This window comes from Phaethon lepturus, unplaced genomic scaffold, assembly GCF_000687285.1.
Source record: "Phaethon lepturus isolate BGI_N335 unplaced genomic scaffold, ASM68728v1 scaffold48270, whole genome shotgun sequence".
Classification (NCBI taxonomy): domain Eukaryota; kingdom Metazoa; phylum Chordata; class Aves; order Phaethontiformes; family Phaethontidae; genus Phaethon; species Phaethon lepturus.
This window is the reverse complement of record NW_010515065.1, coordinates 1-11,150: the sequence shown is the minus strand read 5'-3', so window position 1 is coordinate 11,150 and position 11,150 is coordinate 1. Positions and strand designations below refer to the sequence as shown.

General features: G+C 54.0%; 1 protein-coding gene across 1 annotated transcript in view; it reads left to right on the top strand.

Annotated features, from left to right (window-relative positions):
* The window catches only part of TRAIP (TRAF interacting protein), a gene marked incomplete at its 5' end in the record, with an annotated part of 18,927 nt that extends 10,144 nt beyond the window's left edge, over positions 1–8,783 (top strand). Inside the window, 10 exons of the mRNA XM_010294801.1 lie at positions 1,033–1,127; positions 1,709–1,822; positions 2,765–2,852; positions 4,428–4,517; positions 4,747–4,835; positions 5,612–5,767; positions 5,968–6,016; positions 6,540–6,665; positions 7,206–7,256; positions 8,652–8,783. Coding sequence (XP_010293103.1) covers positions 1,033–1,127; positions 1,709–1,822; positions 2,765–2,852; positions 4,428–4,517; positions 4,747–4,835; positions 5,612–5,767; positions 5,968–6,016; positions 6,540–6,665; positions 7,206–7,256; positions 8,652–8,783 — 990 coding nt within the window. The remainder of the gene's footprint in view (positions 1–1,032; positions 1,128–1,708; positions 1,823–2,764; positions 2,853–4,427; positions 4,518–4,746; positions 4,836–5,611; positions 5,768–5,967; positions 6,017–6,539; positions 6,666–7,205; positions 7,257–8,651) is intronic.
* Between the last annotated feature and the right edge of the window lie 2,367 nt (positions 8,784–11,150).

Here is an 11,150-nt window from a genome sequence, read left to right as displayed (position 1 = left end):
AGCTGCGCCTGAACCTCTGTGAGCGTGTGCTGCTGCTTCAGCCTGTCTGAGGCTAGGGACTCTGCTCCAACCTGGCACGCAACACTGCTTTGGGGATCTGAAGTATCGAGAAGGGCCAAAGATGGGCTCTGCTTAAGCAAGAGCAACACGTGAGCCTGCGACACTATCCTCTCTGCAAAGTCCTAGCAATTTCACAGCTGGTCTCCATGGCAGGAAGTATTTAAAATCCTTTAACTTCTATGCAGAAGGGAGCTTTATGAGGCGATGGTCTTTGGGCAGGCCTCTCCCTGGAGTCAGCACTGTGCTGAAACCAGACCCGGGGCCTCCTGAAGGCGCTGTGCGAGGTGCCCAGGCACGCGCAAACCTAGACGACGCAGATGCGTTGGAACGATGCTCATTCAGGCCAGCTTTTCCCTGTCCTCTGCCACACTGCAGATCTGTGCTCTTTCAGCTCAGCTGAGGTTCTCCGTTACTGCTGCCTGCTACTGGAGAGCCTGGAAGGGTGATGGCTGCAGTAGGCTTGCAGCTTCTCCAGGCAGGTGAGGGGAGTGCCTGGGTGGGTGTCTGGTTTAGCTGAGGTCTCCCAGAAGAGACTCAGCATTCTTATTTATGCTTTAAGCAGCTAATGGCAAGGAGAACTGGGAGGCTAAAGCAAAGAGATCAGCTGTGCATGGAGGAGAAAGCAATAGCAAGGTTTGCTTAACAAGGACTCCCTTGCTTTTGAAAAACAAATTGTTGTTCTGGACAGGATACTGCAGAGCCCCACAAATGCTCCCAGCAGAAAGGAGGCTACGGTGCAGTTTCAGACTCGTCTTGTGATTAGCACTGAGACCCTGCTGTGCTTGCAAGGAGCAGAGCGAGGGGTGCAGTGGGGAGAGAGCTAAACTCTCCGTAATCCTGGGCTGCTGAGGTGGTGATAGCATTAAGAGCCAATGTATGCTCCCAGCTGCCCGCAGTGCGCATAAGCCAGGATGTTTCTCTAACAATCCCTGGAGCCTTCCTAACGGTCTGTGTGCGCTTGCTTCTCTGCAGAAACAGATGAAATTCCTGGAGCAGCAGCAGGAGGATAACAGAAGTTCAAAGGAGGAGGCCCGCCGCCTGCGAAACAAGCTGAGAACCATGGAGCGGTGAGACCCTGAGCGCTCTCTGGGCCTTGCAGGCTGGGCTATGTGCCTCTCCCCTTGGAGAGGGGGAGAGGGGTCCTGCTATGCTTGCTGCAGCATCCAGCTCCACATGCTGGGTCGTCTGACCAGCTGCATAGCAGGCCTGCCCTTGCCTGGCCATGCTCTTGCCCCTGTCTCCAGATGGCTGCTCTCTCTAAACAGCAGCAAGGCACAGCGCTGTGTGCAGACTGGCCTCATCTCTAGTGCTCCCAGCGTGGCTACGTGCCATTCCTGTTACCAGAGGGTGCTGGGGCCAGGAACAGTTAGCCACAGGGCTATAAGGCCCAAGAGCTGGGACATCAGCCCCATGTGCAATATGTGTGTACAGCTGCCCCGGCTCTGGTCCGTCCACATAGCGCTATTCTTCCCTAGCAAAAAGCCCTGCCTGTGGTGAGGCTGTTGTCTCTCTCTTCCCCACCCTGATGTCCAGAGTGCCTGCAGCAGGAGCTTAGGCTGCACCAGCTCCTTAGGGTGAAGCAGGGCTCTGGTCTCTTTCCCAGCACTGTTTGTGACTCATGAGCTGAAGGTGCTATTATTTTGTGCAGGATTGAGCTGTTGCTTCAGAGCCAGCGCCCCGAAGTGGAGGAGATGATCAGAGAGATGGGAGTCGGGCAGGCAGCAGTGGAACAGCTTGCAATCTACTGTGTGTCGCTGAAAAAGTAGGTGCTGCGGGCTTGGCATAGCTGGCTTGTGCTGTCCTGGGCGTGCCCACGGAGAACCCTCTGCCAAGTACTGTCAGGCACGCAGGCTCTGCGGGGCTCTTGCTGCCTGTTTGGGCCTCCACTGGCTTTTGACTGACGGATCCTGGGGACCTAGATAGGAGCCTGTCACACTGAACTGTTTCTGTTGTCACTGTAGTGCCATGCGTGTCACCATGGGAACTGTCTCAGTGTTGTCAGTGCACCTATGAGGTGGTGATTATTATTCCCTCTGTTCTCCTCTCATGCCCGGGGGGAAATGAGTGGATGAGGGGCTCCAGGTTGTACCCTCTGCTGCATTGCACTGTGCAGCTGCGGCCTCGAGAGCGCTCTGGCAAGGCGACTCTGCAGTGCTGCCGTCCCCTACCTGGAAATCCATCTGGTCCTGCTGGGCAAAACCACAGCTTCTTTGGGTCCGTTCTGATGGCAGCTGAATAATTGCAGCTTTGATACAAAGCTGTAATGAGGCAAGTGTCCCTGTGGTGTAATTGGAAATGAATGTGCATGGCCAATAGTGTGAAGTCTCTGAAAAGTCTCTTAAAGCAAAGTCCCCTATTTTCTGCCAGCATGGAGGCTGCTCTGTTGTCTGTCTGTCTTTTCCACTGGCAATTGAAATGTCTCTGGATCCCGTTTCCATTTTGCTGGTGAAATCTGTTCAGGCCCTGTTGTTGAGCATGGTATCCCATGCAGCCTTTTTCTCCCCTGTGGTGTAGTGGTATGTTTGACACACTGTTGGTCAGTGTTGATACATGTAACTCTGCTCCCTAAAGGGCTTTGTCTCCTGGGTTTTCTCTGGTGGCTCTGCAGTTGCAGAGCTTCAAACTAAGGGTCTTGGGTTGTCTCTGAGAAGTTCTAGCTCAATCCTCTCATAAACACAGCATAACTCTCCTGCTCTCTTTGCAGGGAATATGAAAACTTGAAGGAGGCTCGGAAGAACTCTAGTGAGATGACAGAGAAGCTGAAGAAGGAGCTGTTTTCTGCCAATACTAAGGTGTGAGTTGCCAGGGTCCGTAGATACCTCTCAATAACTGTGGCCCAAGCCCTCTGCAGTGACCCCCTCCCACACTGAGCGGTATGTGAATGGTACAGGTGGTGTGGAAGTGTCAGGCTGGGGTTTCTGGGTCAGGGTGTGGTGCTGCGGTGAGCAAGCAGCTCACGGGCTGTTGTCAGGAGTGCAGTCTCTGGGGACACTGGTGGGGCAGCGTGTGCAGAGCCAGCCAGAGTTTGGCAGGGAGCCTAAACTGGGAGGCAGCAGCACGCAGGTGCTCCGCTGCTTCTGCTGGGCTCTGGAAGCAGCACTGCCTTCATCCTGCCCTACTGGCAAGCGTGAGCTAGCTCAGCTGCTGGCCCCTCCTGCTGCAGAATTGGGCCCCTAGGAAAGGTGGGAAGGGGTTTGGAGTCAGCACCAGTTGAACAGGGCTTAGCCCTGGCTTGGCACAACCAGAGTCACACCCAGCCTTGTGCCTCCAGCTGACTGAAGTGGGCCAGGGCCCCTGTGTGATGCTGGGCCCAGACAGGGGAGGTTCCCAAGGTGTGGTGAGGACATCTCTGCACAGAGCCTGCCTGGGCTTGTCTGGACCTGGCGCAGAGCTCGGAGCTGCTGATACGTCTCTACTGCTGTGTTCCCCCTGCTCCAGGCCTGGCTGGACTCTGTTAGCTCAGGGTCAGGAATAGCGCTGTCAGTTTTGGTAGCAAGTCCCCATGAAAAGTGTGTGTGTGTGGGTTGCTTTCCAAGGCACAGGTGTTCCCTGGGGCATGCCTGTGTCCAAGCTCACAAAGTGAAAGTGAGAGAGAGACTGTGGGTGGATTTGGCCTATCTTTTTTTATGCAACCGTAGCTGTTTGTGGTCCCTCAAATGGAGAAGGTGGTTCTCAGATCGCTGTGCTGCTTCACAAGGGAGTTAACCCCCGACACGAGGTGCTGCTGCTGGAGTCAGGCTGCTTCTGCCTGAGTCAGTGCTGGGCTGCAATCACCAGCTTGGGTCAGGAGGATGCGAGCCAGCGCACTCGGTACTCCGGGCTTGGCTGACGGAGAGCTGACTGCACTGACACTTTGTGGGCTGGCCCAGACTCCTGAACCCACAAAAGTCTCTAATGTGGTAGCAGTCCACTTCTCAACCCCCGGCTCCTGGCATGCTTCCCTGTTGAATCAGGCTTGTCCGTATGCCAGTACTGCTGATGCACAACCGTCCTCCAGCCTGTGGTTTGTAATTCCTGTGCTCTGGTGTGTCCAAAGTCCTGCGGGAATTCAGAATGCAGCCACCAAGTGTTAGAGCAGGGAAAAGCTGTCACCATCAGGCATAAATGCTCGGGAAATGCTATCGGAAGGTTCGTGTTGGGCAGGCAGCCCTGGAGATCCCTCTGCAGGCAGCTTGAGGAAGTGGGCAGGCATTCTGTTGCTCTGGTACAGGAGAGACCGGTCAGAGGCTGTCACAGGAAAACCGAGCCCTGAAACAAGGGAAAGTGGCATGTGCCGCAGAGCGTACTGCTCTCGTGGGGGATCTGCAGTCTCCCTTACCTACATGTTGTAACCAGCACTCTGCTGTTTGGGGGGCTCTATTCTGCAGCTGCAGAAAACTGTTTCAGAGTTGGAGAAGACAAAAGAGGAATTAAAAAGCACCCAGAAGGATCTGAAGAATGCGGACAAGGAGATTTTGGTGAGAATACCATTCCTCAGCCTGCAGTAACTGGCAGCTGGCCATGGCCTGCAGCTGCAGAGCCATGAGTTATGCTGGCTTTTGCTCAGTGACTAGGTTATGCAGCCCATCTTGCCTTTCATCTGCCCCATCTCTGAGCTCCACCTGATGCTGATTTATGGAAAGTGGGCAAAGTATCTGCTACTAAATCTTTCCTTATCTCACTGTCTGCTTTTCTTCCTCCCTCCAGAGTTTGAAGAAGAAGATAGACATCCTGCAGGATACTCTGAAAGTCCCAGCTGTAACCAGAGAGACACTCAGTCGACTAGTCTTTGAAAGGTTAGTGAAGCGCATCCTCAGATACAGGCCAGGAATGGAGATGGTGGGTCCAAAGTAAGAGTTGACAGTTTAGCTAGCTGGGGAAGCAGAGATGTGCTAGTCTTGGCAGGCATTGCAGTAGCATAGTCGTTTTGCTCCTTGTATCCTATTTTGGTTTTTTTGTTGTTGCTGACAAGGTGGTGGTTAGTTTACCTAGAAAAAAGTGTGTGTGTTGGAGGGTTTGGGTCAGGATGGGATGGAAGAATGGGCTAAGTTTTGACAAACTCTTTGTCAGTATGTCGTAGTGACACAGGGAAATAGCCCTAAAGCCGTTCTTTTGGTTGCCTCAGACTTGGCCTTCCAGTGAGTGTGCCTTGGTGTATGGGCCCTGGAGATCTTAGCCAGGCAGAGGAACCTAGCCTGAAAACCAGCATCTTTTACATTTTTAGCAAACCCTTTCTTTTGAGGCAAACCCTTTCTTTTGAGGAGCCCATGCTGTTACCCCAGTACAGCAAGCTGGGTTGTGTACGCAGAGCAGCAGTGTGCCAGTGTGTTTCCCTGGGCCCTGCTGTTATAGCACAGGCCATTCGAGGATGAACGGTAGTTTGGGACATTGGCTATAAACTCTGGGATTTGGATTGTCCTTTCCTGTGACTTGTAAGCAGAACGGGGCTCTGATCCCGGTCACACTGCTGTCTTGCAACTCAATCATGTAGTGTGCAGCTCTGTCTTCCTGTTGTCTGCTGGGTGGCAAGCAGTGGCCTCCTGATGGCTGATGCTTTTGCTTGTCCTTGCAGCCCCACTCCTGTGGAACTGCAGCACCCGAAGCTCCACCGCCCGGCCCACAGCGATGAGATCAATCTAGATGCTACTTTTGATGTGGACACCCCTGAGCATCAGCCCTGCAGATCTCCCTTCAGCCCTGCAAAAAGGCAGAAGCTGGATAAAAAGCCGTGAGTTTTCCCTCCTCTTTCTGCTTCTAAAGGAGATCAAAGTCTTGTTTCTTTGGAAGTTGCTGTGTGAGATCAGATAGCTCTCCAGCTGCCTGATGTCGTGCTGCAAGTTTTGTCGTCATTTGCTTGGCCTTGTCTGTCCTTGCCAGCTCCATTTGAACAATAAATCTCTGCTGATTTGCTCCTTGGGCTTCTTACAGGCCTCCTGTGGTAAATCTGGCGAAGAAAGTTCTGAAGGAAACAGTGGAGGTAAAAGGACTAATCTTGATTTCTGTATCATCTCTTTGATTCCGCTCTTAATAAGCCTGGGATAAAGGACCCATTTTCTCCATCTAGGAGACCATAAACCAGCCCATCTATAGAACCACAGTGCATGTTTCAAAGTGCTTTGCTTGACAGTCTCCTAGAAACACTGTATTGCTGCCTCAGGCTTCCTGGAATTGGGCAGGAGAGGGAGAGTGGGGACCCACATGCTTCTTGCTGATTATCCTGCCTCAGATGTGCTTGGCAGAGACAATGTGAGGCTGACCACAAGGCCTGTGGGGTCAGCTAAGGGGGCTGTTCTCCCAGGCTTGCTTGGTCCTGCCTCCCAGGCGCTGCTCCACATGAGGCCCAGTGGGAGGTTTGAAGCTGCTGTTCTTTGGCCTGACATGTGGCACAGCACTAATTATTACCCTAAATAGCTGTCAGCGTTATTAGTGCTCCCTGTATGTGGACTAAATTCAGCAGATCATGCTGGTTAAAGGGCTTTTGTCATTATTTTGTGGGGCAGAACTGGGCAGATGATCTGGAGGATGATGCTCTGAAAGGACTCTTGCCAGCATTCATCAGGAACTCTGTTCTCTCCAAGAAGCCATCTTCGGGTAGCTTGCTGGGTCCCCACAAGAACATGGGCACTGTAAGTATGATTGTCCAGTTGGTGAGCTTGTCAAGGGCTGGCACTGCACACCTCTGTCCTGAAGTGACCCTACAGGAGGAAGCAAATGAGGCTTTTACCTTCCCACATACAGTGTGTGGAAAATAAATCTTGGAGCGTGACCTGGCTACTTCCCAGTCCTGCCGAGCTCCAGGGATCACAGATGCTCATTCCCTTCCTGGCAGCAGATTAAAAGGCCCTCTGTGTCCCATTCCGCCATCTCCTTGGAAGTTGGGGCATTTTCCTCATATTCCTCAGTTCCGGTGACAAAATCCTAAGCCTTTCTTGCTGCTTGGAAGGCTCAGCTTGCTTCAGAAAGTGCCCAAGATACCCAAACTTTACTAATACCCTTGTGCCTGCCTTTTTCCAAAGGTGAGGGCTTAACACAAGTCCTGAGTGTTTCCAGGTGCTTGTAACCCCTCCTCAGAACCTGCAAGGCCCCCATTTCCCCATACCCAACATGAGGAGAGGTAGCCAAGGCTCTGTGCTGCTGCTGTAGGCTCATTTCTTTCTCTCTCCTAGGTGAGGATGGGCTACGATGGCTTGGGTGGCAGAACAAAGTTCATACAGCCTGTATCCTTTCCTGCAGCTCGCATGGCAGTAGTGATGCTGTGGGAACCTCATCTCTGTTCCTCCCCTTCAGTCTCAGCCCCCCTGGGGAGTCTTGTCCTCCAAGTCAACAAAAAATGGGTGGGGATCCTCAAGGAACCATCAGATTTCTCTCTATCTAACTCTGAGCTCAGCAAAGGCATTGAGGACCTGAACTTGCTGAGAGCATTATCAGTAGTGGCTCATTCGGAGAAGCATCTCAAGTAGAAATCGGTACGATTTGCAGGGACTGCCTATGCCCTTGGGATCTGAGCAAGCAGTGTAGTGCAGCCTCTCCCTGGCCACATGCCTGCCTTGCCCATGCAGCTGAAGCCTTCGCTCCTGCAGGACGCTGCTGCTCTGCTGTGCCTGTCCTGGTGGGCAGCCCTGCAGCAGGTGAGGTGAGCTCACCCAGCGGGTGGGGAGCTGCTCCGACTCCCCCTCCTCGCGCAGGAGCGGTGTACCATCGCCTGCGGAGGCTGCCCCTCACCTGGGCAGTACTGTCAAGGGGTGTGTGATGCACCTATGGCTCTGACACCGCTCTAGCTCCTGCTGCTGGTTTTGAGGGGCGGGTTTTTTTCTTTGTAGAAAACCAAGAGCCTGAAGTAGAGAAGTGATCAGCTGGAAGGTGTGACCTGCTGGGAAGGCTGCTGCTCCTGTGGCCTTACTGTGGAGGGGTGGAGGTACCTGATGTCAGGGAGATGCTTGAGCCAGATCTCTGGGGCCAGATATGCCCATGCTGCTGGCCTGACGTGAATGGGGAAGGTGGGCAGCCCTCCCAGTGCTGCCCCTCGGGCAGGGCTGATGGAGGAGCAGCTCATTTCTCTAAGCCTGGGTGCTGCAGGTGTGCTGCTGTGTGTAACCCTGCACCTGCCTTTCAGTGTTGCTGCAAGTGGCTGGTCAAGACCTTTTGCAGTTTGGTGGTGGTTTAGTTTTTGCCACTTCTGTGTCTCTGAAGATTTGTATGATGCCATGTGAGTTAAAGGGGACTTGCTGCTCCAAGGGTTCTTCTCTTGGGGTTGCTCTGCCTTGAGAGGCTGCAGGCTATGGCTGCTGTGCCTTCCCCTGCACAGTGTCCTGGCTCTGACATGCAGGGTAGGTCATGAAGCTCTGATAGATACGCTTAAATGCTGTTTTGTATGCAAGGGGGTAGCACAGAAGTGGGAAGCATTCCTTGACTCATGGGACAGGAGCATGCCTGAGCTCTGCTGCTCTGAGTAGGGGGCAAAGCCCAGCCTGTCCTGCAGGGAGTTTTTCTTTGGGTGCAAATGTACGGCTAGGTCCCAGGTCTGTGGTTCAGGCTAGTCTGCAGCAGGTATTGGGTCACCTGTGTCCCCAGGGCCTTGGTTTCTACCTTCCTTGACAGTGTTTTACCTCCAGACAAACTTGGCAGAAATCCGTCCGTTAGCAGTGAGGAGCAAGAAGAAGAATGTCTCCAGGCCTGTGTCTGCAGCTGCCTCCGTGTCTTCCTCCAGCAGCAGCCAAGCCAGACTGGACAGTTTCCTGCAGTGAGAGCCCCTGCCTTCCCAGGGAACGGCTGGGCAGGGTGGCTGCAGGGCAGCGCACTTGCCCGGAGCCTGGCAAGGGGCAACCACTGCTGGGTGGGGAGCTGCTATTTGCAAAGCACTGGTGCTGTGTTGTGGGTGAGATGAGCTGCCATGGGGAGAAACCTGGCCTTGCAGCAAGCCAACAGGAAACCAAGCCTCTGGCTAATGCTTGGATTGATTTACCTCCTTATTTTACCCCTCCTTCCTCCTATTTTCATGCAGCATAAGCAGGGTTTTCTCATCTTCTGGCCTGCTCAGAGCTCTACAGTTGCTGCTGCTGTTGGGCACTCTGACAGGTGGAACTGCACTTCTTGGATGCAGCCGCAAGCTAGAGATGCAAGAAGGATATCTGGGATGTCAGTCTGGAGCGAGAGCAGGGACCTGGACCAGCTCTGTGCCTGGTGTAAATAGTTCCAAGAAAGCTTCCTGGAGGAACAAGCGTGCAGAGAGCAGGGCGGCGCTGACTGTGTGTTCATCAAGTTGATCACCTTCCCTCTGCTGCAGGCCTGTGTGGGCTGGGGAGGCCCACGGGCAAGCCTGGGGCATGTTCTGCCTTGCCCTGGTTCGGGCCGTGAAGCCCATTGTGTTTTTGCAGGCTTGGTGCTGAAATTGCTGATGTTGGGGAGGAGAGTGTTGGAGTGATCTCCTGCCCAGAAATGGGGATCAGTACACTGACATGACCCCTGTTCTTGGCATGTGTTGGTGTGAAACTTGTTTATGAATTTCTACTTTTTGTTTTAATGAGACTAGAGGGTTTTTTTGTTCTTTTGAAACTGGTCTGCCTAGTGATTTGAGGGTTTGGAAGGGCCTGAAGAAGTGCTGGAGAATGGCTCCCTTCAGGGGCAGAGGAGACCGATGGGCCTGAACCTGACTGGGATTCTTCAGCTGGAGACATGGGACGGGAGATCCCCTCTTGCCCTACGGCTGTAGCAGGGCTGTGCAAGCTGCAAGGAGTGGACTTGGTGAGGTACCTTGCTACGGCACGCTGCACTGTACGAATTTGTGATGTTTCCCACTCCCAGCTGCTTCAGGCTGGAAGCCTCAGTTACCTGGGCTGGCTAAAAACATGTCTTTAGGAAATAAAATATATGTGTGTGCACACTTGTTAACACAACTGGCTTCTGAGTCGTTTCCTCCTCGTTGAGGCTCAGGGCAGAGGACTGAGCTCAGGCGCTGAGCGTGGGGGTGATGGATGTAGAAAGCAGCTCTCAGCCCTTCCCTGGGGCAGGGGCCCATCTCCTGTAGTGGGGTGAAGCCATGATGAAAGCCGTGCTGGTCCCCCAGGGCAGCGAGCAAGGCACATGCCTGCGGAACATGACCTGTTTCCTGCCTCCGTCGCTTGGGGCTGACTGCTGGACAAGGAATGGGGGGAGAGTCCGGAGGAGAAGGTTCAGAGGGCTGGGAAACGAGCTTGGGGGAAGTTAAATAGACTCATGGAATAGTTTGGGTTGGAAGGGACCTGTCAAGGCCATCTAGTCCAACCCCCCTGCTGTGAGCAGGGACATCTTCAACTAGATCAGGTTGCTCAGAGCCCCATCCAACCTGACCTGGGATGTTTCCAGGGATGGGGCATCCACCACCTCTCTGGGCAACCTGTGCCAGTGCTTCACCACCCTCATTGTCAAAAATGTCTTCCTTCTATCTAGTCTAAATCTGCCCTCTTTTAGTTTAAAACCATTACCCCTTGTCCTATCGCAACAGGCCCTGCTAAAAAGTCTGTCCCCATCTTTCTCTGGACAAGAGAAGTGTGCAGGGAGCCTTTTACTGACCCTCACCTCTCCCAGCTGGGCACCCTGCCTGGGGCGGTGGGGGAAGTGCCAGACTGGCTCCTGGTCTCTCTGGCCTGAAGCGAGTTCAGGGCGACCCTACAAAGAAGGCGGCAGTGAAGGCCTGGGTGCAGGGCCATGAGGGATGTGGGCTCCCTCGTTGGGGTGCTGGAGAGCTGGTGATGTGTCAGCAGCCATGAAGGTAGAGCCAGTCCCAGCCTGTGGCGGAGGGACTGAGAAGGGATTTTGGGGCTCTCCTGCTCTAGCCCGGATGGGGGACCTGTCAGAGAGTATTTGCCTCCGATCAGGTTGCTATGGCCCCGGGTGCACCCCGCCCGCTAAGCTCAGCCCCGGGGGCTGCCTTAGCCCAGTGTTTTTACTCTTCCTGGGTGGTGATTTTGGCTCCTCAAAAGTTGTCTTCCTCCTCCTCAGGCAGCCTTTACCCCCTTGGCCTGGCCCTGCAGGCAGCCCCACGGGCCGGGGGGACGCGCGGGGCACGAAAACCGGCGGCGAAGGAAGCGAGGTGCTGTCTCCCAGGGCCGCGCCGCGGCCAGTTTCTATTTCTG